We start from the raw sequence: 25235 nt of genomic DNA, 5'->3' as shown, positions 1-25235 counted from the left end.
ACATTACCTGTTATAGATATGGAATACGTCGTCTGACCATCCCATCGAAAGAACGTTACCAGGTAAGGGAGTAACTTGTTCTACTCGTAGATTTAATCTCTCATCTGGGCATAGCTAGACATGTTGAGCCATGAGCCCAGGAACAGAGGGTTCTGAGATGGGGATGCGCATGACTTTGGAAAGTTGGAGACCCTCGGAGGTGAGGCACTGGATGGTCTCCTAGGTGTGCTGCAAGGCTAGCGATAGCTTAAAACTCTGCTCTTCTCTACCTCTTTCCCTTCCCTGCTAATCGCCCACTGCCGCTGTGACCGGTAGCCTTATCCTCATGAATCCTACTGGATCCCAGCCCCTTCCTCCCAGTCTATACCAGCACCCCTCCCCCACTGCACTACCCTCCTGGCCCCTCCTTGTTGGCTCCGGATCCCACCCTTGAGAGCCGCCTGCACTAGCATTTAGCCTGGCTCCCCCTTAGCACTTCCATCCTGTGCCCCCTTCCAGCACTTGTCCGCCCCTCCTACTCCTTCTTACAACCCTTGCAATTCTACCTCAGTGCACTTGCACGGTCGAATGCCACAAGGCCTAGTAGGATCACAACTGTATATTTACTGTTTTTGACGTTATTTGCCCTGTTCTCTTCCCATTTAGTCTTGTGGCGCTTTGAAACACAATTCTTTTGTATGAAGCGTCTTACAAATGCTAAATGAAATAAAAACAATTTTAAAAAAATGGTTGTAGCGGCTGTGAAAATAACCCTTTTGTCTAGCTGCTTACACTCCTTGTCTGGGGCGCCATGAACGGAGAAGGATTGGACAATCTTTTCCATGCATCTACTGGTACAACGAGTCTTGGCAGGGCTGGGTTGCGAAGGAAATCCAGGGCAGTATCTTGTACTGTAGCTGAGAAGGGATATTTCATCACCAAAAGGCCATCATTCAGATGCCATCTAGCATAGGTATTGCGATTACAGACTTCCTGAAGGCTTCACATCTCTGAAACAGGAAACCGTCTTTCCTCTGTTTCTCAGGAACTAGATCGAATAGCTTAACTGCATGAAAAGAGCCCATTTCATCTGGAGGGGAGTTGCGAGAAGGCCAAACTGGTGTTTCAATCCCCTGGAACCAGGTTGTCGTAATAATCTGAGTGTCTGGAGACTTGTCAGTGTCATTGGGATCAGTGTTGGAGAGGGTATCGATTGACATGGAGAACTGAGGTGAATCTTTTTTTTTTTTTTTTTCTTTTTTTTTTAAACATGTTTATTTTTGGTCAACACACAGGAGAATCATACATTACAGCAAATTAAATCTTAGCAATTTATCAAGCCCACTAGTCCCCTTCCTTTAAGCCAGCCCTCCTCCCTTAAACCCTCAGTCATCATCCAGCTCTCGCTCTTCCGCTCGTTGTAGCATGTCTGTGCTCTCGGCCAATAGAGCGTTTGCCACCGAACATGGCTTGTGTGTTAGGGCCGAATAGCTCTGGTCGTAGTCTAGCACCGGTGACCAAATGTTTGTGAAGCGGTGAAGGAAGCCTTTGCTTGCCGCTGTAATTTTCTCCGCTATGAAAATGTCCCATAGTTTCAACCACCACAGGATCATCAGGGGGCCTTCCGGAGATTTCCAGGTTCGTGCCACCGTGATTTTAGCGGCTAGAAGTAGATGAGTTAGGAGCGTAGCTGCTCTGCCATATCTTGGGTATATGCCTGGGATCGGGGCTCCTAATAGAATTGATTCTGGCTCCAGGGGTAATGTTATCTTCGTCATGTCCTCTATGGCCAGGATGCATTGGGACCGGAAATTTGCAACCACTGGGCATGACCACCACATATGTATGAACGATCCCGGAAGGCCACATTGGCGCTAACATCAGGGGTCTAAGGATTGGTTGATGTGGTGTAATCGGAGCGGTGGGTAGTACCATCTTAAGAGTAGTTTATGAGCACACTCTGGATTAGTGATGCAGTAGGAGGAGGTTCGAGTACGAGACCAAATGTCTATCCAGGCCTGGTCTTCTATCGAATGTCCTAGGTCCGTTTCCCATTGGGTCATTTAGGTTGCTCTGGCGACGAGAGAGTTTGTCTGCAACAGCTTGTATATCGTCGACATTCGTCCTCGGTGTGGGGGGGGATCTGCGGTTGTCAGCTCTGTGGGGTCCAGATCCCGTGTTGCTGCCAAGCAAGTTGATGGATGGGAGCACCAATGTCGTAATTGCGCATATGAGAATCTATCAGTTTCCATTAAGCTAAAGGTGCTCTTGCATTGTTCAAAGGTAATTGGTCGATCCCTCTCAAAGAGCTGACCTAAGGAGCTTATGCCTCCAGCAATCCAGTTTTTAAAGTTGGCGGGGTGTGCCCCTGGCGAAAAAACGCCGGGTTATGAAATACTGGGGCGTATGGGCTCAGGTCTCTCGGGATACCCCTATGTTTACGTGTCCATTCCCATGCTTTCAGGGTATGCTTGGTGGAGGATAGAATGGCTGGCCATGTTCTCCGTGAGGCGGGAGGAAGATGTAAGAGGAAACGGAGGGGGAGGGGTAAGCCGGATTGCTCAATCTCTGCCCTTCTTGGCCGGTCCGAGCTAATAGTCCAAGCTTGAGTGCGAGCTAGTTGTGCCGCTATCTTGTATTTCTGGAGATCCGGGACCCCTAGGCCTCCTAGGTTTGGACTGCTCAGCATCGTTCTCAGTGGGATCCTTTTTTTTTTTTTTTTTTACCCTTCCAAATAAAATGCAGTACCTTATTCTTCTGGAGGCGCTGAAGCGGGGGCCGGGGGATCATAATAGGTAGGGCTGAGCAAGCATAAAGTTGTGGGAGGAGGTTCATCTTACACGCCGATATGCGGCCCAGCAGCGAGATCGCCTGTGAGAGCCAGCGGTCGAGGTCCTCTTCTAGGGTCTTGAATAACGGCTGAAAGTTCATCCGATAGGTGTCTTCCGGACGGGCTGTAATCTGGACTCCTAGGTAGGGTATCGCCTTTTCTGTCAGTTGGATCGAGCAGAGGGTTCTGAAGGACACTTTATCTTCCGGTTCCAGTTTCACCCCTAGGGCTGATGATTTCATGAAATTTATAGCGAATCCCGACACCCTACCGAAGGAGTGAATTTCTGCCAGGGAGGACCTCAACAATTGGGCGGTATACATTATGGTTAACATCACATCATCCACGTATAACGCTATTTTATGTTGGGAAGGGCCTACTTGGAGGCCTTTGATTCTGGGGTTAAGGCAGATTCGTTGGGCCAGGGGTTCCATGACTAGAGCGAAGAGCAAGGGGGATAGGGGGCATCCCTGTCTGGTTCCATATGATAGGGGGATCGGGTTACATAGAAGACCATTGACTCGAAGCAAGGTTTTTGGAGATTGATAGTTCGCCAGGATGAATTTCTGGAATGAGGGACCGAAGTGAAAGGACTCTAGGGTGAGCCGGAGGAACGACCAGTCCACTTTGTCGAAGGCCTTAGCCGCATCAAGTGCCAGCACTGCCAACTTTTGTGAGTCTCGCTGTGCAATTTCAACCAAATTCAGGACCCTGCGTATGTTGCCTGCAGCGGATCAGTTCATTATGAATCCTGTCTGGTCCGGGTCGATGTCTGGGAGCACCTTCACTAATGGGTTAGCCAGGACTTTTGAATATATGTTAGCGTCCAGATTTAGTAGGGAGATCGGTCTATACGCTGTGACATCTCTGGGGTCTTTTCCCGGTTTCAAAGCGAGGACTGTGATCGACTCTTGCATTGATGGAGTAATTGTCCCAGAGACGGCAAAATAGTTAAAAACCATTGTCAGAGGGGCTACCAGCTGAGGGTGGAAGATTTTGTAGAAGCGGGTCGAGAACCCGTCCGGTCCCGGGGCCTTTGGTTTGAGACTCTTGATGGCTTTGTCGACCTCTTTGCTTGTGATCGGGGTCTCTAATCGCGGGAGAGATCTGGGGGAGAGCTGCTTCTCGGAGGTAGGATTGTTGGTCTTCAGGCAATCTCGGGGACACTGTCGTCATGTCCGTGAGATGAGCTACTGCAATATGCTGTTTGTCTCTCTATGCAATTTGGACTCTACCTTAAGGATCACGGAGGCCCAGTATAGCGTTCCTCTTCCTGACCTTCGCCAGCTTTTCTACCAGGAATTTGTTAGCCTTGTTTCCTTTGGCATAGTAGCTTTGTTTAGTTCTGGCTAGGATCTGGTGTCCGCATAATCCGCATAATGTGCTTCAAGCTTCTTTCGGGCTACCTGCAGGGTCCGGTGGGTTCTAGGCGCCAGTTCTTTGCTTTACAAATTGCTTCCACTTTCTCTACTTCGTCTTGTAGGGCCTGGCTGATCTTGTTCTTATGATAAGCTGCTCCTTGCAAGATTAAGAACCCTCTCACAACTGCTTTCATTGCGTCCCATGTGTTGGCCGGAGAGTTGTCTTCGTTTTTATTTTCCTTAAAGAAATCTTTGATAGCTTTTGCTAGCACATCCCTCAGTGACATGTCTCCTAAAATCGGGTCGTCCAGCGGCCACTTGCGTTTCGGCAGCGGGTCAAGGTTGTGGGCTCTTAGCGTTAGAATGATCGGGGCATGATCAGATAGGATTCTAGGGCCAATTGCTACATCGTCAGTGAATGATAACGCCTGGGGGGGAAGCCAGCAGCAGATCGATGCGTGAGTAGGTTCTGTGTACATAGGAATAGAATGAATAGTCGCGGACCTCCGGATGTAGAACTCTACAAGTATCCACCACATCTAGGGTTCGGAATAATTTGAGTAAGGCTGTAGCAATGCTATAGTCTTTACGAGCCGGGGGGGTGAGACGTATCTTTGATTGGGTCTGGGGCCCCATTGAGGTCGCCTCCCATTATCATCTGGCCCTCTACAAATTGCGGCAAGGCTTCTTCTAGGGCTGAGTAGAACTCTTCCTGCTTTTCATTTGGGGCGTAGACTGAAACGAGTGAGTACAGTTGGCCATAGATCCGGCATTTGATCGCTACGAAGCGGCCTTCCGGACAGAGCAAGGTGTCTGGGATTTGTGGTCTAAGACCCTTGGCGAAGAGTATCGCCGCCCCACCTTCCTTGGTGCCATTCAATGCCAGAAACTGTAATGGGAATTGTCTGTCGCGGAGCCTAGTGAAATCCGTTGAGATCAGATGGGTTTCCTGGAGGAATACTACCGAGGCCTCTTCGTTCTGCAAACGTCGTAGCATGGATTTCCTCTTCTACGATGTGTTTAAGCCTCTGACGTTGATAGTCAGGAACCTCACTTTTTGGTCTGTTTGTGGGGTCTCATGATCTTCCATCAGCGCTTGTGGCGACGACTGAGGGGGGGGGGGGGCAGTGGGTTTCAGGCATCATCTATGGACTTGATGTCAATGCAGTTCTCCAGTGGTCGAGTTTTATGACCTCTCCAACGGGAGGGTAAACTTGCCGTTTTGAGGGAGGCTGATTTTTCCTGTTCGGCGATTCCCATGGCCAACCGGGCCTTCTTTGTCCACTTAGCCAACAGGGCTGGGACTATCAAACATAAATGAATTTGTCTCCAAGGGTAGGGCGATTGCATACACCTCGGAGCGGGGGTATGGACCGCTCGGGTCCCGCAGCATCATTATTGACTTTCATAAATCAGCGGGTATGTATGAGTTTAGGTCCTCATGGATCCATCTCACTTTCGGCGTCTCTGCGCCTTTGACCAAGCTGGTTGAGCCTGCTTCCGGGAAGCTGGTTCGGGTCGTCGGGCGTGGAGGACGGGCTGCGAGAGGGCGAAGTCCCCGGAGAAGCTGGGTGGAGAATAGATTAAAGGGTTTTTCCAGTAAAAAAATGTATTTTAAAATTAGATAGGCAACATTAAAAAAATACTAGCACTTTTTTTTTTAAAACTTCCTTTGTAAAGTTTTGAGTTATTCAAGCTCAAAATTCGCAAAAGCAAGCACATGGGCGCATCCATTTTGTGAAATGGATGCCCGCCTGTGCTGGCTTTTGCTTTTGCGGCACTAATGAAGGAAAAGCCAGCCAGCTGTAGTAAACAAAAGCTACCGCTGGGTGGCTTTTCCTTCATTGGTGCTGTACGCGGAGGATGGGGACCGGAGACCAGAGCAGGAAAGCTGCAGCTGAATCTAGGTAAGTGCTATTTATTTAAAAAAAAAAAAAAAAACTAAGCACTAGCTGCGTTTTTTTTTCTAAGTTTTCCGGGCTGGAGGAGCCCGGAAAACTTAGAAATAAAACCGCAGCTTTAAAAACATTGTTGTATTTATGTTTGCGGTTGCTTTTGAAGTGACCGCAAACATAAATACAATGTTGTGTTTGAAAACGCTGCGGTTTTTCTTTCCGAGTTTCTCAGGCTCCTCCGGGGAGGAGGGGCCCGAGAGCCCCAAATGGGAAATCGGCTGTAGGCAGAAACACTGCGGCATGCAAACACAACAGTGTTGTGTTTCTGCCTGCCTTGGCTTTCACTTTGGGTCTCCGGTGCTCCCCTTGGGGAGCACCGGAGACCCAAAGTGATAGCCACAGCAGGCAGAAACACAACGCGGTTGTGTTTGAAAACGCTGCGGTTTTTCTTTCCGAGTTTCTCAGGCTCCTCCGAGCTGGAGAAGCCTGAGAAACTTGGAAAGAAAAACCGCAGCGTTTTCAAACACAACGTTGTATTTGTTTGTGGTCGCTTGAAAAGCGACCGCAAACATAAATAGGTTTTTAAAGCTGTGGTTTTATTTCTAAGTTTTCCGGGCTCCTCCAGCCCAGAAAACTTAGAAAAAAAAACGCAGCTAGTGGTTATTTTTTTTTTTAAAAATAAATAGCACTTACCGAGATTCAGCTGCAGCTTTCCTGCTCTGGTCTCCGGTCCCCGTCCTCCGTGTACAGCACCAATGAAGGAAAAGCCACCCAGCGGTAGCTTTTCTTTACTACAGCTGGCTGGCTTTTCCTTCATTAGTGCCGCAAAAGCCAGCACAGGCAGGCATCCATTTCACAAAATGGATGCGCTCATGTGCTTGCTTTTGCGAATTTTGAGCTTGAATAGCTCAAAATTTTACATAGGAAGTTTAAAAAAAAAAAAGTGCTAGTATTTTTTTATGTTGCCTATCTATTTTTAAAATATATTTTTTTTACTGGACTATCCCTTTAAGCGTCTTCCAGGTGACTTATCGAACGCTGAGTTCCTTGGTAGGTGAATTGGAGCGCAGTGGGGAATAGCCACCGGTACCAGATCGTCTGGCTCTGCAGAAATTGGGTCATGGGCATTAGGGCTCTTCTTTTTTGTAGGGTCGTCAGGGAGAGGTCTTGGTATATCTGGAATGGGGTGCTCAGGAAGGACAGTTCGTCTTTGGTGCGGCTTATTGCTGCAATAGCTTCCTTAGTATAAAAATGGACCCTAGTTATCACATCTGGCAGGATATCCGAATTCACCCTCTGTCTCGGGCATAGTCTATCGGTGCGATCAAGGATCAGTTGGGTCTGGTCCATTTGTGGGAGTAGGGCTTGAAAGAAGTTTCCTATATATTCCGGGAGGTCTTCATCTTGTATTGATGAGGGTACCCCTCGGATGCCAAGATTATTTCTTCGGGCCCTATTTTCGAGGTCCTCCTGCTTAAATTCTAGTACTTTGCTCCTGTTCTGGAGTGCCTGGATCGCTCGTTGCATCTCTATTAGGGTTGCATCATGACTCGGTCAAGTCCTCGACCTCTCCCAGGCTCTGCTCTGCCTCTGACTCGTTGGTCAGTTTGTTCTAGTTTCGCGGTGAACTCGGCCATGCAGGATCTGAATTCTTCTTTGATATCTAGCATAAAGGCCCGAATATCCCCCTTGGTTGCCAGCTTTCCCTGCTCCTCTGGGGTCTTCTGTGGGGTGAGTTTCGGAGGGTCCGGTTTCTTAGCTTTGTCTGCTGCTAACGGCATAGTGGAGATATCAGAGTGCTTGGTTCCTTTAACGGCCTTCGTCATTGTGACTGCCTCGGAGCTTTATATTGGGTGTCGGGGAAAGGGGGCCTTCAATGGGCCGATCTGTAAGCTCCCAGCTAGCTAAGGATCTGGTGACTAGTAAAGAGAAGCACTTTAACGTGGGTCAACGAGTGCCTCTCTGGGAAAGATCCTCCGCGTTGCTTGCCTGACCTCAGCGGAAGAGGAATGCTCAGTGTCTATTGGTGAGGTGTAGCTTCTCTACGCAGGCAGGCAGCCTGGGGGGGAGGAAAGTGGGCCTGGGCGCCCCAGGAAATTGTTGGGCTGAGAGGCCTAATCTAAGCACCATGCAACGAGTCCGGGAGGCTAGAGGGCTGGAATAGCTCAGGCCCGCTTTGTGATGGGTGACGGGCTGGCCAGGATACGTTACTCAGCTGGGATCTCACTGAAAAGGGGTCTCAAGCAGCTGTTATCAATGGGGCAGCAGGGCCCGCGAGGGCCCCCCCACAAATAATTATGTTCCGAAGATTGAGTTATGTGTCTACGCCTCTAGAGTCACCCGACTCGGAGGCTCTGTTGGAGTGGGGGCCCCAAGGCGGCGGCCGACTGCAGGCACAGTGATCGCAGCGGTTGCTAATGGGGAAAGTCCAGGGCCTCACCAGAGGCGATTCACTGTTGGTCTCCACGCCTCTCCAGGCTGTCCAGTGCAAAAATTGCCTCTTGGGGTCTTGGAGCGGGGTTTACCGGTGCTGGTCTCTCACCTTGTATGTAGCGGGAGCCCCCCGGCTCCGCCAGCTCGGCTGCAGGCACGGGCTGAGCACTGCTCCGGCAGCGCCTACCAGGACCCAGGAGCAGCACCCGACATCTTTTCCAGTCGTTGCGTGGATTTTCCTCTGAGCGTCGTCCCGGCGCCGTCTCCCCGGGCTCCGGTGCTTCACCTTACTTCCCGGCCGCTCCCCGAGCGGTGCGGGTCTATGGTGCCTCGAGGTCCCGCTTATGTCAGGTGAGAGGGAGGGGGGGGCCAGGGCTCTCCAGAGCTGACCCACTATCCGCCTCCACTGCTCGTAGCTGGGCTCTCTGGGCATGGGCATGGGGGCTGTCGGGGCCAGGCCTCCACCCTGCCCGCACCAGGAGCCCCTGGGCTCTGCCAGCCCTGCCTCAGGGGCGGGTTGTACACCGCTCCGGAGGAGTCCGCCGGGACCTCGGCGCAATGCTTGCCGCTTTCCCTCGGAGCCGCGCAGGCCCTGCGCAGGGGGTCGCGGGGGCGCCGCCTCCATTGGTCTCGTAGCTTCACCCTTTTCCACGACCGGTCCAACGGCGGTGGGGGCCTGTTGCTCTTCGGGGTCCCGTCACTGCTCTCGCTTGTGCCGGGAGGGTGAGAGGTGGGGAACCCGCTGTCTTATTTGTCTGCCAGCCCTTTTCAGAATTCACGGGGGCTGCTTATTCGGCTCTCTTCATTCATTTCTCCTTTAGACTGTGCCGCAGTCGCTCCACTTGCCACTCTCGTCGTCGGACGGGGGTTGCCTCTCCCGTCGGCCATCTTGAAAGTGGCGCTCCGGGCTAGGGGGAGAGTATTAATCCGGTCCGTTTCGGGGGTTCCAGAGGGATTAGGAGCCCCGCAAGCCCATCGTGGCTGCCTCTGCCTCCAACGTTGCCATAGATGAGGAAATTATCGTTGGATGCCCGCAAGGCTAGCTTATTGTCAGATGCCGCGGGTCCCGAACGTAGGCCATTAAAGGAGCAGCCACATCGCTGGTGCTCCAGGCCACGCCCCCCCAGGTGAATCCTCTCTTGAAGGTAAAACCTGAGGACTCCTACTAGGGGCAACTTGAGGGCCTAGAGGAGGAAGATGATGCTGCAGCTCCAGTTTTTCAGTTTAAAGTTCTGCATTAATTGCTAAAAGTGGAAGAAAGTATATATTCAATATGTATTTATTCAATATATACCCAACAGTCTTGGCACAATTGGACAATGATCCGCCAAGTCCCTGGTTAGGCAAAGACATTTGGAGTAGTTTGAGCTGAAGGGGGCACATGGAGGAAGGAAAAGGATAAAGTCTGGTTAGCGGACAGACCGTTCCCAAGCGCCAACTCCTGAAACTGCCCTGCCACTATGCTGACTTGCCGCAACTGAAGGTTTGCAGGGATTTCTATGCTGTAAGCACACACCTGTTGGACATTCCTCCTAGGTCCTAGTGCTTCTATACTCTAGTGACACTGCCATGCTGCTGCTGTCCAGGGACGTCGTTTCACCAAAATGCCAGGGGTGGTGGAGTTGACATCACAATGTCATGCCCCAGTGTGACATCACAGGAAGTGATGCCATTTGACCAATGCCTGACCACACCCCTGCGTGACATCACATCGCATTGTTTCGAAGTACACTACGAACAATAGGGTCACGATAACCCTGTAAATTGATGTACATTTCATACAAAAATGAATCACCATATGTATCATTATCAGTGCGTATTGGCCCATATTACCAAATCACTGTGAATGCAAGCAGACGCCCGAGGCCAAACTTTAATGATGTTTTAATATATAGCGCTTAAGCACTTCATTTATAACTACTACACATACAATATCACACAACCTGTGTTGGTACTCATTTATCAACCAAAGCAGGGTGAAAGGCTGAGTTGACCTTGCCGTGAGTCGAACCTACAACCTGTAGATCTCATATACACACACACATTGCAGTGCTCACACCCCACAATAAGAGCTGTACAAGAAAGTGAAACATTTTGGTCTTCTGGAAGAGTCTAGAGTCTGTAGTTCGAGAGACGCGCTATACAAAGTCCCCCACGCACACAACACAGCAGGCAACCTGCAGACTCTGGATAGAACGCTTGCCATTTACACATAATTGCGCAATGATCAAGAACATGTGGCCAGGTGCATGCCGTTGCATTCTTAGCAGTGCGGGTGGCAAGTAGGACAGCTTTAAGAGAAGATGTTAAAACAGCCCGTCTGGCGCCTGACTGATTGTAAGGAAGATTGCTCTAATCTAGATTTCCCCAATATTGAACCCTGTACTAACGCAGGGCCCTCCTGCTCCCCCTTCAGGTGAAAACCATCACTTTTAGAAGGTCCTTCCTGTGCTCAGCTGACACCACCTTGGATCGCTGTGTCTGGGCATGTTATTCCACTAACCCTTCATCGCCCGGGCTGGCATCAGCCCACCCGCTTTGCTTATGGGTAAGGCCCCCATCCAGGGGCTTCCTCCGTCATCTGTAAATGTGCCACTAAGGTCAGTTGTTTCTCTTCAAAATGTCATCCTTATTGTTCGATAACTACAAATGCAAAATAGAAATCCAAATACTCATTACAGTAATAGGATGATAAGAAACCGAAGACGAGCTGAAATCTACAAGAAGTACTTTGACGATTAAGGCTCTCTATCCTGTCTGTGCTGTGTCTGTGGTGTGCAGGAAGAAGCAAAAGCAAAGCCTGCTACATCATCTGACGGTGTGAAACTCGGCGCACATTCCAACAAAATGCATCATGCGGGATTCTGATGTATGCCAACCGTGGTAAGGGCCCAATCAAGCATGAACACATCGCTGCATCTTATCCAGTCTAGCTGGGCTGAGCATCTGGAGCCTCCACAATAGCACATTGGATGCACTGCAAATGCCAAGCAACAGAGAACCCGAAATATCCAGGGGCACACGTGGACCAATGTGAAGCAGGGTAAACGCCTGGAAGAAATTCAGTGTGTAGGCGGCAACACGTGGTCATTTGTCCGCCCTGGTGTCAATTATAGACGCTAACTCGTGCTTCACACTTTTCTGTAGCCTCACCCTGGACAGTTCATGCAGCATTCCCATGCCTGATCACACATCCCTGGCAATGGGTAGAACAAGTGCTTAATTTGTGAGGGTGTTTGCCAGGGCTCAGTCCAATTGTGCACATAGCTCTTAACTTTCCTGTGTGTGCATCGTATCTATCCCTCACACCAACCATCTACCCGACTCTGCTCTCCCTGCCACTACTGCATGTTCTATCATACTACTGCATTGCTTCTCTGAAAGCGCTTCGAGGACATAATCTATGGCAGGAGGCACTACACAAATGCAAGACAACATAATTTAACACGCAGGGCCAATTATCTGTGGCGTCTACTTGGCACTACCTGCCTGTGGTGGTGTGTGTAGCACCCACAGAGCCGCTGCCGCATGTCTTTGGTTGGCTATGTGGCACACAGATGCAGCTTGCTGTTGGGGCGGTCTAGCCTAATTGTAGTGGTGTGTGTGGACCGCATGACTGTGGCACACAGGTGCAGCTTGCTGTGGGGGTCTTTTTGACACTAGATTCCCTGTAGTGCACTTTGATGCTCCAGATTACACTTACCTTGACCTGCTACTTCCCGCTGTGGGTCCTGCAAGGCGCGCACAGCGGATGCTTCCCCGCGTGAGTTGCGGCCTTTAGACGCTCCATGCTGTTGCTGTGCCTTGTAATGTGCTTTCAGTTGTGTTGCTATGTCCACTTTGTTGGTGACTGTTGTTGCTCTCCCAGCTGTGCTGCTATGGCTTGTGCTGCAGTTCCATGAGCTGCTACAGTGGCTCTGGGGACCCTCCTGCGGTTTCCTTGGCTGCTTTTTTTGTTTTGTTTGTTGTGCCTTGTGATTCTGTGCCAGATGTGCAGTGGCTTGCGCTGCTGCGGAAGCTGAGACTCATATCCTGTACCTTGTGCTAATGCCCCAGGTGCTGTTGTGCTAGTGCAGCGCCTGCAGCTCCTTTCTGCTACACGCAGCGCTGCTGTAGTTTGTTTTGGGTTTTTGGCTTTGCGTTGCTGTCTTTTATTTATTTAATTATTTGGTCAGGCCTTGTGCTGCTGGCTCAGTTGCGCTCCTATGGTTTGTCATATGGCAGCAGCTGTGGCTCCTTCCTTGTGTCTTGCACTGTTGTGGTGTTCGTTGTGCTTGTGTTGCTGGGTCCCGCATTGCGCTATGGCCTGAGCTCCACGGCTTGGGCTGGCGCTACTGCTGCTGTCTCTCTGACGCTCTGGGCCCTGAACTCTTTTATAGCTCAGCCACTAACACTGTTCCCTTCTAGACAAACACCCCAGGGACTTGGAGGGCTGATGGGGGGCGCAGTGGGTTGAGTGGTGTTGTCTCTGAGGTGTTACTTGTCCCCTCATTAGATGTGTGTTTGGCTGTTCACCTGCCCATTGTCTGATCTTTTTTATTTTTGGAAAGTGTGCCCTGCCCTAAACACGAGACCAGCCCCTCCCTCTTCACTTTTGAATATTTTCCACTGGTCCCTACCTCGGCCCCGGGCCTGGACAAGGTTTGGGTGCTAAGCAACCATAGCTCGACTAATAGACCTGAAGGCACTGGCATGCTGCGCCAGTGCCTACAGGTCTACTACTCAAGCTATGAGCACGTCCCCGGTCCTGCCGCGCGGCTCTCTGCTTCCTCTGGCCAGGCCTGGGGCGGTGCGTCAGGAGCTTGCTCGTTTATTTAATAAATAGTTTGCGACCTCCGATTGACGTCCCTGCTGCTGTCCTACCTAAACACAATTAGCAGTTCTCTTTATCTCTAAATCTAATTGGTCACAGAGGAGGGTGGCAGTCCCATATGCTGGCCAAAAATAGGTTAGTTGGTCTTTTGACACATTTGGCGGATCACAGGCCCGGAAACTGGTAACATACAGTGATCAACATCTGGTCTGAATGGCAAGAAGCTCCATTTAGTTCTTAGGGGGCCTTATCTAAACTGTTGAATATTCCCATCTGTAGTATTTATTTTTGTAATCTATTTCTTCACATTTAATCAGGTTATAATTTGTTCTATGATCACAACTTTTGCTGTTTATTTGATTATTTTATATTGATTTTTACTTGGTTGGATTTCATCTTTAATATTCTGGTTTAATTTGTAATATTTTATCTTGCTTATAGTTATCAAGAACAAGACTGATGGCTCCTCGAAGTCGCAAAACATCCACAGCATTAATCTCCGACATGGCCATTTCACCATCAAAGCTGCAAAGCTTAAACCGGGCCACCTTGCAGCAACTATGCAAGAAATTTAAGCTCAAGGCCAACGGAAAGGTAAGATTAGGGTCTGGAGCTTTGGTTGTAATTGCTCCTACAGCGGGTCCTATCCCTCTCTACTGTGACAGCACACCCTCCAGCAACGTTCATCGGTGGGTCATGGTAGCTGCTAAATCTGACTTAGGGGCACTCTTGAGTGGATTTGGGGAACCTTGGTAACTTGGCAGGCGGTCAAGACTAAGTCTCAGGAGGGGTGAGAGTGATTGGCAGCCTACAATGAGCACACACAGCAACAAACCACAAATTACTCTGAGACAAGTGTATATGAAAAAGATCTATACATTTATCATCAGCCGGACCAAATAGACATGAGTAACTTTAGCAATGAGTGAAACTGTAACACAATTCCTTAATGTATACAGTATATTTACAACACATTGCTTAATTGAATTTAGTTACAAGATATGACCACACCCTGTGAAGAGGGGGTTAACACACAAATGGCATTTGGGTATCCTTCAGAGTTTGTTACCTAACTTTCGAGTCCAACCCTAAGAAGAGGGGAGCCGTGTGATCAACAGTACAGTCGTGCGTAGAAACGCACGATCGCGCATGTGAACAAAAGAGCGGATCTTCTTTTGTAGGGCTGTAACAAGCCAGGAAGGGGCTTTAGGCAGTGAAGAATACATTCCCACAGGCCCTGCCCTTGGTTGATAAAGCAGTATTCAAGTGGTGAGAATAGCTAGGGAGTGAAAGCTAACCCAGCCAAGTTTGAGTACCTTTTAAGGAATACTCGTTCATAAAAACGATCGGCTATGCCAGGGGGCCACCGGTAAACTATGCAAGTAGTCACCGACCCTCGGCACAGTCCGGACCAAATGTTATCAGTTTAGTCGAGGTCGAGAGTAGGTTTGAGTCCAGTTTTGCGGCGCTATGCGCCTCAGTGACTGCAGTGGAGAAAGATTGTCCATGATGGGACAGTTGCCTTTTCTAAGCTTCCGAAAGGAGGTATGAATAAAATTCTGGTGCAGCTGGCTTCAGGGCACTGGACAAAACAGCAGGGGAACTAAAGCAACCGTCGCCACCAGGCAGGGAAGCAGGAATAGTGGATGCAGGCAGCGTTAAGCTATTCGGGACCCAGAGGAGCTAGGCCTGCAAAATTTGGCAGGAGAATGCACGCGACCACAAGCAAGCAATGTCCCAAGTCTCAAGTTTGCACTCGAGACGGCGGCGGTGCTGCGGGTTACCCTGAGGTAGAGCTGAACAGTTCGCTAGATGGCCCAGGAACACTTCTGAAGGGACTCGTTCTGTGGGTAAGCAGGGGGCGCCAAGCGTAGTTGTTCCCACTACTCCAAAGGGACGAAGCACCTTGGCAGACCTTTTGGTTCGATCAAGAGAGCGGGTGATCCGGGACAGCACAGGGCGAAGGGTGCCAATACCTTCCAAAGCTTCTTCAGCGGTTTCACGAGTCTGTTTCTTCGCATAGGAGACTTGGCTCCTTCTGTAGTCCGGTGAGAATACAGGTAATCGACCTGGTATGGCTGCAGAGCCCCTTCTCTTATCTATGATTAGCTTTGCGCCAAAACCGTGGGCTTGCAATGGAAGATCTGCTCTCTTGCAGGCATCCCAGACGTGGAACAATCACGGGCCACGGTGGTCTCAGGCATTCAGGCACTTCAGTCATCCTGGCACCAGCAGTGTGGAATTGGACTAGACAGTCCCAGCCCTCTTCCTGGGCACACAAATGTGACAGGCAGAAGCTCACGAAAATTGGTTTTCACAAGAGGCTGCATGCCCAAATAGGGACAGCCCTGGTTACTCGACCTGGGTGAAGGCAAGGGACAAAATGCCATGGGACAGTTGCTCTGCCATTTTCGGACCCGGCTAGAGTCTTGAGCCGAACTTGGTAAATGCGGTTTAACTCGATAAAAAGAAATAAAACATTATAAAAAGTAACTGCTGCCACCAGCTCGTCCAAGGCACACTTGTACAGTCACCAAACAAATCCTTCGAGGGTGTCTAGGGCCATAAAACGGAGACCCAAGTGCACTGTACTGGAAAGTACATTGTACACTGTTCGACAGTTTGGCAACTTAGTTGAAAACTAAGGGAAACATAGTTTCCCAGAGCTGACAGCCTGAAGGAAGTGTCAGTTTCCCCAAAACAAGTGAGCAAAAGCAGGAACTTCAGCTGAAGGCTGGGGTCTGCTGGAAAAGTCAGGTTAGGATAGCCAAACAAAAGCAAAGTGTTTTGTAATGGAGGGAAAATTGCACAAGAATGAAATCTTTCTTAACAGGGAACCTCAGGAAAGAACCCAAGGGCAGAAAGGCATGGATGATCGACATCTGTAAGACAAAGTTGAGCTGGCAGGTTTGTGCGTATGCCTAGATGCTGAGTTGGGTACATTAACTGTTGAGGACTACTTTTTGGCTAGTTTTATATAGTGATTGATTGTAGGTAGCGGGTAGCTTGAAGATGTCACCATTGCTGTTTGCCCCATATGCTTTAAAATATGCCACCTGTAACGTGTTTTCCTGGACATTTGTCCACCGTTATGGCTAAGTTTTACAAAGGCGAAAAGTGAGATTCTTGAATGTGCTGAATGTTTGTCACCAGGACAATATTTTTGTACCTTTTTTTTTCATATTTTTTGTGTCTGACTCTTGGGGGTAAAAATAAAGTAGCGATCCTCTGTGTAAGTGGATAACACAGCTTAAATGCAGTACATCTTTACCCCCTCAGGCCCACAACCACCAACGCTTCGCCTTCTAACCCCTGTCACATTCCTTGTTTCAATGCATAATATTCTGAGACAGCATACCTCAAAGAGGCTTACTAGCTACATCATAATGTATGCACACATTAACATACCTCTTCCTTATCTGAATTCCACAATTTGTCAATGACTTCCATAACGCAACTTTAAAATATCCAACCTCATTTTAATCCATGATATTTATAAAGCAAATATTTGAGAAATAACTGCAAAACATTGAGTATAAACATAAATGGAATCTACAAACATTATAAATAACAAAACTTAAATCTGCAACCATTACTAATTAACATTTGACAAAATTTGTAGCATGCAACGCATTACTGCTTCACTCAATTCCACCTTCCACTTTTACAGAATTCCCATAGTACTTATGCAAGAATATCTGAAATCACACTTCCTTTCTTTTCTTTGTAATTTTATTTTAACCTTCTCTCCAAGACAGAACATTCTCCCTTTGCATCTAAATCTCTGATCATGCCTATCCTTGGATACTTCTCAATTTCTGGTTATCTTGTTCCTTACATTTTCAACACGCAATCTTCTTAGACCTTCCTAACCACTCATGAGTCAACTCAGTATTCTGCTTGCAACCTCTCAGAATCTGAAATGGCGATGGTCCCACAAGGAGTTATTCTATACTGAAACACCCTCTGCATTAACACATTTTGCCAATTGTCATTTTCACTCACCGACATACATACTTCATCCATGATAGTTCTATTGAATCTCTCCACAAATCCGTTGGTTTGTGGATGATACAACAATGTTCTGTGATGTATAATGCCCACACCTTTTTAATCATTCCTGAAACTCCCTTGAAACAAACTGTGGTCCATTGTCACTCAACTAGTGGGATAACCACTCGCCCCCTCAAATACTCCCCAAAAATGGTATTTGTCGGGTGGGCCCTCTTGACAAACTGGCCTGCTGCCTTCTTCAAGGGCAATATCAACTCTGCATCCACACCAAGAAAAGTATTTATTCAAACCTGCATCTCCGCGCCATCGTACAACATGCTGAACTTTTCAAAGTCTGTAAGGAACTGGCCAATCTTGCAGCAGCCTCCTCTTATGTCACACCCACCCAGGACCTTTGCTCGGCCCTGGCTGCACACTTCACAGCAAAAACCCAAGACATGCTTTCCTCTCTCTCTCCTCCACACCACCTCATTAACCAACACCTCTGGAGCCTCCGTTGGCCCCTCCACCACTTCTCCTCTCGTCTCTCACTCCCATCACACCTGATTAGGTTGCCAGACAAGTCCGGTCTATGAAGGCTTCATCCAAACATGTGGATCCCTTCTGCTCCAAAACCATTAAGGACAACATTGACTCTTGCTCCAGCCTTGGCTGATCTGTGCAATCTCTCTTTTGCCACTGGAGTTTTCCCGACTTCTCTTAAGCACTCCCTTGTGCACCCTCTACTTAAACCCTCTGCCAACCTCTCCATTCTGGCAAACTACCGCCCTACCTCTATCACCCCTTTCCTGGGCAAACTTCTGGAGAATCTGGCCATCTCTCTGCTCACCCTCCACACTGAAACGGCTGGTTGCTTCCACGACCATCAGTCTGGTGAGGCACGGAAACTGCTCGTCTGAACACCCATGAAAACCTGCTCTCAAATCTCGACACTAACATTCCTTCTTTACTCATTTTTCTTGATCTCTCCTCTGCCTTTGACATAGTTAACCACAACATCCTGATTGCACCTCTGCATGACACCCTGGGAATCACAGGTCAGGCTCTGGCATGGTTAACCTCCTTCCTTTCCGACTGCCCATCCCAGGTGGAACTTGGGTCCCTTCTCTCTAGTATCACTCTTCAACCTGTGGCGTTCCCCAGGGTTCTAACCTATCCCCCTGGTTCTTCAATGTCTACGTGTGATTGCTACATTCATCTCTAACTTCCAGTGTTATATGGATGACGTGCAACTTTCCTTCAGGCTACCCTCAGCCACCTGCTCTACCTCGCTCCTATCTGACTGTCTGTCCGCAATTCAGTTATGGTGTGCTGCAAACGACCTCTGCCTCAACACCAGTAATACTGATATTGTTTGCCTTGAGACTCTTGCTCCCGCTTTCCCATTCACTCGGGCAGGCCTCCCTTGGCCCTGCGCCCGCACCCACCTGCGAGGCAAAAAACCTTGGTCATCTTCGAATACACTCTCCCCTTCTTTACTCACATTTCGGACATCTCTAAAAAGTTCAACTACCAGCTACACCTCTTCAGATGTACTCTTCCTTTTCTCACCTTCCCCCCTCTCGGCTCACTGTCTCCAGAGCCCTGGTTCTCTCAAAGCTGGACTACTGCAACATCCTCTTTCTCAATCTCCCTGCCTGTGCTCCACGCCCTCTGCAACTCATCCAGAACAGAACTGCAAGACTTCTCTTTGACCTAAAGCGCAGGGGCTGCATCTCTCCAGCACTGAAATCCCTCCACTTGCTCTCCATGGCTGCAAGGATCAAGTTGAAGACCCCCTTTGCATTGTCTACAAGGCTTTCTAGGGCCTAGAACCTACCTATCTGCAACATTGCCTACCTAAACACTGTCCTTCCCGAGCCCTCCGCTCATCTACCTCCAACCTTCTGCGAGTGAGCCAGTTCTCAAGCAGAGATTTGGAGGGCGATCTTTATCCTCTGCAGGGGCCTCCGTCTGGAATAGCCTCCCTCTCGCACTCTTGAGCCTGATCTCCTTAAGACATTCCTCTTCTCTTCTTTCTCGCTCCCTCTACCCAGCTAACCTTTCTCTCTGCTCTATCCCTCTTTCCCTCCTTTTCCGTGCAGCCTGCTACTGGCCGCCTGTTGTACCTCAGTCTCACAGGCCCCTGGCACCCTCGCCAATCCTCTCGCACTTGCCTCCGGTCCTTGCACTTGCCTCATCGTTTCTGCACTTGGTGAATGACCCATGAGAGTGACATCTCTCAGCACTTAACCCAGCTCCTGACTGACTGGGTGCACTTGGTCCCCTCCCCTCCACCTGTCTGTGCACTTGCACAATCTAAATGCACCATGCCTTCAAGATTGGCAATCTGTTTTTCCCTTGTCTCCCCTCCTTGCATGGTGGCGCCTCAATGCACTTGGAAAAACTGCAGAATCGTCGTCACACTATGCACTTGTTCCATGCACCCACTCTGCTCGTGCAGACTTGTATCGTTCAGAAATTCAAGGGCTCCGAATGACTGTTGTTTTTTCCCCTTGTTCCCTCCCTCCTTGAGCGCTTTGAAGCACTTGCTTTGTGTATAGGCGCTTTACAAATAAACAATACCATAGCATATTTTACTCCTCGAGGTGACATCTTTGACAATACCCACCTCTGGCCATTTGGATAATAGATCTATCACCACTATCGCATAACCTGCAACATCCAATGGACCCAACAAATCAATGGCCAACGATTGCCAATTTGCACCTCATCATTTTCCAACACAATTATGGGCGGTATTCCAGTCTCCACAATGTTCTCACTGTTTCTGCACGCACCACACATTTTATCTGAAGTACACTAAACTCATCCATGTTTGGCCACCAAAAATCAGTCTGTATCACTGATTTCAACTTCTATATACCCATGTGGCCTTCATGACCTAACCTCACCACCTCCCTCATTCCCTCTGGTACCAGGGACCTTTGTCCCCTACAAACTTACTTTCTGAGCACTTGGTTCATCTTTCACCCATTTGTACTTCCTGAGTACTCAGCTCACATCTGTTTATTATCCTTCCAACTGCTCTGAACCAGTCTTTTAACTTCCTGATAATGATTATCATCCAAATAAGCCTTGACCCGAGACTTCCTGAAACGAATATCCTAAAGTCTTCCAAGTTCAGACCCCCTATGTCCTCCCTATCCATCACGGGTTCCTAGACAAACCGTCCGCCACAGTATTCTTTTTCCCTGCTACATGTTCTACCACGTACTGCAACCCTTGCAACTTCGTTACCCACTTGAACATTCTTCTTGCCACCCCATCCAAACCATTATGGAAAATTCCGAATGCTTGTGATCAGTCCTCACTACAAACGTTCTCCCCACAGGTATACTTAAAAATGTTCAATGGCCCACATCACTGTCTGTGCTTCACTCTATAACGGAGTAGCACGACTCAACTTCTTTATCCTAGAAGCAAAGGCTACTGTGTTCTCTCATACCTTTCTCTTGCATTAATACTGCCCCAAGTCTGAACACATTGGCATCAGTATATACCAGTTTCCAAATCATATATGTACCCTATCAATATAGATGCTTTAATGGTCTCATCTTTCAACCATTGAATTCCATCTCACATTCTTTTGAACAACCAAACTGCTCCTTTTCTAGTGAGCCGTCTCATTGCCCTGGTCTTACTTGATAAATCCTTGACGATTTAATGTAGCATAATGTTCAATGAAACCTAAAAATAAGGTTACCCCCATTTTGTTGTTGGGGGCACCCATCTCTGTTATAGACCTGACTCTGCTTGTTTGGCCTCACTCCCCCTTTTGAAAGGTTGTACCCCAAGTAGTCCACTTCATGTTTCCTGAAGGAACTTTTCTCTAAAGCCCACATTAAACCTGCTTTTTCTAACCTCTCCAATACTTCCTTCAGGAATGCATCATGCTCATTTTTACCACACCCACAGACTGGTATGTTCTCTTGATAGTACTTGACACCTTGAACGTCTCCCAAATTTCATGCATTACTTTTTGGAACACACTTGACACTGATAACCCAAACCGCATCCTCGCACATCTAAACATACAAACGTGTTAAAAATGTGGTTAGCTTAGAGGACTCGGTCTGTAGTCTGACCTGATGGTATGCCAACTGAAGATCAAAGAGTGAAAACACACACTAGCCCTTCATAATTCAGTTCTAAGCTAATCTATTTTAGCTAGGGGCAATCTTTACGCTACAACATTGCGATTAAGCTCCCACAAATCTATGCAAATCATCATCATTCCATTGTTCTTCCTTATCCTCACAATGGGACTTACCCATTCAGATGCATCCGTTCTCTGTCCCGCCTTTCAACATCTTCCTTAATTCCATTTCACCCTCCTTCCTGCGAGCTAAAGGCACCGTTCTTAACTTGGCCACCTTAGGAATTGCACCTCTCTGCAGCTTGATTCTGTGAATGAATTCCTTGAAGCATCCTGCTTTGTTTTCAAACACTCATCGAACCCAGGTCTGAATATCTTTCTGACCATCTTCTCATCGAGCTGTGGACCCTCCCCTACTGTTCCCATATATATTTGCTTTTGAGCATTGGGGTCAAGTTTTATTACTAAAGGCGCTTGACACCCCATGACAAATTCCCTCCTTACACTTGTCACATACACCCTTGTGACAGTACTATTGCGTTCAAACTGTATCTTTGCTTGCATCATTCCTATTATTTCAATGGGATTCTCCCCAGACACATTTGCTTTCACATTAGCGTCTTGCAAAACACATCTCAATTTAGTTTCCCCATGTCCCTCTGCCAACCAAAGTATAGTCTGCACCACTATCTACCAGAATAGTGACCTCAACTCCATTTATCTTTCTCATCATTTTAGGCTTTTTAACCTCAACTCCCATCACATCATTTACTAAATTGACAACTTCTCTTAAACCTTGGTATAACCCTTCATCGCTGTCCCACTGATCAACATTTTCACTCACACTTCCTCTGAGTACAACTTAATCTGCGACATTTCGCTAAATGCCTCGTCTTCAAATGCAACTTGCACTCCACATGTACAGTTGTGATGCATTTTGTCCATTGGTAGATGTTGTGCACTACCACACCTATAAGAGCTCCTGACATATCTATCACTTTGACGACCAACACTGACATGCGACTCCCGTCTCCTTTCTTGGTTTCACCTCCACTTACTGACTTCTCTCAACTTCCAATCCAGGTCCTTTTCCCAACTCTGGTTAATCTCCCCTAGAGCCTTTTCATAATCTCTGTTCCATAGATGCACAGCGCAGAATGCTACACCTGCTGGACTATTTCAATGGCACGATCTTTGGGGTCCTTCTCATTCAACTCTTCAGGTACTTTCTTGTCTAAACATTTAATCATAAGCTGATCTCTTAAATGTTCATCCTGGTAATGCCCAAATTGTCAGTCCTGAGTGGCCTGGCAAAAAAAAAAATAACTCTCCTCCCCATTAGACAGTATCTAAGTATCAACCAACCCCAATTCCCTAAGAAGCTAGCCAAAGACAATGGTGTGTTTGAAGAGGAGTTTTATTTGGGGGGTTTGGGAGGAGGGGTGTTTGTCCACCAGGGGGTTGGGCACCATATTGAAGTCACTGCTATCAAAATCTGCCCCTCTGTGGGAAAGCGCCTTCACCAACTGGGTAAGGTTTTAGATTTTGTTTTTGCTCTTATTCTACTACCATTCTTCCCCCTAGTCCAGTATTATGGTCTGACCATTCCATGCTGCCTTTTTTGAGGCAAAGGAGAGACAAGAGACTTCAACAACCGTTTCTGCCAGTTTAGCGCCATGATGCCTTCGGGGGGAATGTGCGCTATAAAAGCATCCTTAACATAACGGGTGGAATATCAGTAACGGGGCTAGGAATGGCTGGGGCATCGAACATATTACTAATGGGAACCCCCGAAGGGTAAAGTGGAATAACCTCTGGCAGTCCACCCCCCTCCCAGAACTCCTACCTTCCTCCTCGGCCTCCAATGCCAAGGGAACTGTAATCTCTGCTGGAACATTATAATGCAACCCTTCAGATCCTTCCAAAATACTTTCAGTCTGATAACCTGGGAGAATCTTGGCCACATCTATGAGAGTGCCTAAGGTATTCTCCAGTGGGCCCATACTTTCTTTATTCAATGCCTGCATCTTCAAACTGAGTTTACGGTTAGGGCCCGCTCTTTTATTTTGGGTCTCGGATACTCATTTACTGCTTGCCTTGCTAATTATATCAATGTCCTCCATATTCAACGTGCTGTAATTGGAAATAATTCTCGAACCTCGGGCTCCCCTTTACCAACCTTTTCCTGAGGGGTCGATTTCGATCAGGAACACTGCTATTGCTTCTATCATAGCATTGGCTTAGTCAATTCTTTCCACAAACTTGAAGGTACGCTTTCTTGCAGAGCCGTTGGGTAGAGGATGTAGTCCTTCCTTTTGGACATGGCAGACAGGACCGCTCACCCCTGCAACCGTACATCACAATGACCCAGTTGTAATAAAAAAAGGACCCCAGATAAAATCAAATAGGATTGATCAGAAATAAAATTAAATTAAACTAAGTTAAAAACAGCAAAAAAATAAACCAATACAACCACAAAATCTTAAAAGCCCCAGTTCTAAAATTGAAAGTGTAAAAGTTTAATTCCCAATGGGATAATAAAAACATCAGAAAAGTTTCCAGCCGCAAAGAGCCGGAAGCAGGAAGCAAGATCACCCACTTCTAATGCCGTCCTCCAAGTCCTGGTGGTCCTATTAGTCCGGGAAACCCGAACTAGCGGTGTGTGGGATGAGCAGACGTGAAACGTACAGCGCAGAACGAGGTACACCCGACAGCTAAGAGGGCTGCCTGAGACCGACGGACCCCTCCCAACCCCGGATCCTCGCTTGTGCATTCACCTAGCACACAGTGTGTAGAGATATCGCGAGAGTCACCAACTCTCGCGAGATCTCGCTTTGGTGGCGAGGACCGCCCCCGCGCGCTTCGCGCGCATTACGGGAGCACCAGAGGACGCGGCAAGACGCGTCCTGCCGGCTCCTCCGAGATTAGGGCCTGGGGGCTCGCACCACGAGACATTTTTGTCCCACAGCCCTGCAACAGTTATTAGGCACGTTTGCCTAGCCTTCAGGTTCTGTATTACTTACATGTTCCTGGCAGATGTCCACTGTGCAATAAAAGACATCCAGCCAGTCATCACGCCTCCTGTCATCTGTGCAAGCGTTTACTACACAGTGCTCTCGAAGACCCGGTCTCAACACCTCTCAGCCGCTCTTACAGAATTCTTTGTTCTTTATTCAAAGGCCAGACTTTCCCTTACAGTGAAATAGTACGTAATAGGTGCAATAACCGCAGCTGAGGGTTCGCATGCACAAGTCACTCTTTAACTGAGGGACTAAAGTGTCTCCCGCAGTGCCCCTCCCCCACTCTTTAGAGCAACAGAATACCCGCTTCCGGGACAGCGGTATCCCTCAACTTTCACTTTTTGATATGTACGAGAAAAAAAATCCCTGTTTACAAGATGCGGGCACAGATGCACCTCACCTGCGAGGGTCCACAAGCTTGCCTGTACCGTCTCCACTCCAGCAGCTCGCAGAACTCCCAGTGGGAGCAAAACACCTGCTCCCTTGGTCCCACGAGCTTCGACCCTGCGGGTAGCTGCCTTAGTTGAAAAATGCAGGAGGCGGGCCAAGGAAGGGCAGCGTCAGCACCAGTTCAAGAAGATCTCTCTCATGGGCCTTTGGACTTCCTTGAAAGCAACTCATTTTAAGGTTCGCTATGCTGCCCATCCACGTGCTACTATGTTCCCCCAATTTCTCTCAATACAAGATTGCTCCATTAACCTTGGAAGACTCGCTGTATACAAACAGTCATTAGTAAACCTAATTCCTAAGTACTTTTTCACCCAACGAAACAGGACTAGTGTCGCTACGTA

General features: G+C 48.3%; 1 protein-coding gene across 1 annotated transcript in view; it reads left to right on the top strand.

Moving 5' to 3' along the window:
• The window catches only part of LOC138579638 (uncharacterized), a 600935-nt gene that overhangs the window by 114475 nt on the left and 461225 nt on the right, over window positions 1-25235 (top strand). Inside the window, exon 2 of the mRNA XM_069649890.1 lies at window positions 13753-13905. Coding sequence (XP_069505991.1) covers window positions 13771-13905 — 135 coding nt within the window. The 5' untranslated portion in view covers window positions 13753-13770. The remainder of the gene's footprint in view (window positions 1-13752; window positions 13906-25235) is intronic.

The sequence above is a fragment of the Ambystoma mexicanum genome, chromosome 3p (assembly GCF_040938575.1).
Source record: "Ambystoma mexicanum isolate Mex_15411 chromosome 3p, UKY_AmexF1_1, whole genome shotgun sequence".
Lineage (NCBI taxonomy): Eukaryota > Metazoa > Chordata > Amphibia > Caudata > Ambystomatidae > Ambystoma > Ambystoma mexicanum.
The sequence above is the reverse complement of the archived record's forward strand: the minus strand, read 5'-3'. Positions and strand labels throughout refer to the sequence as shown.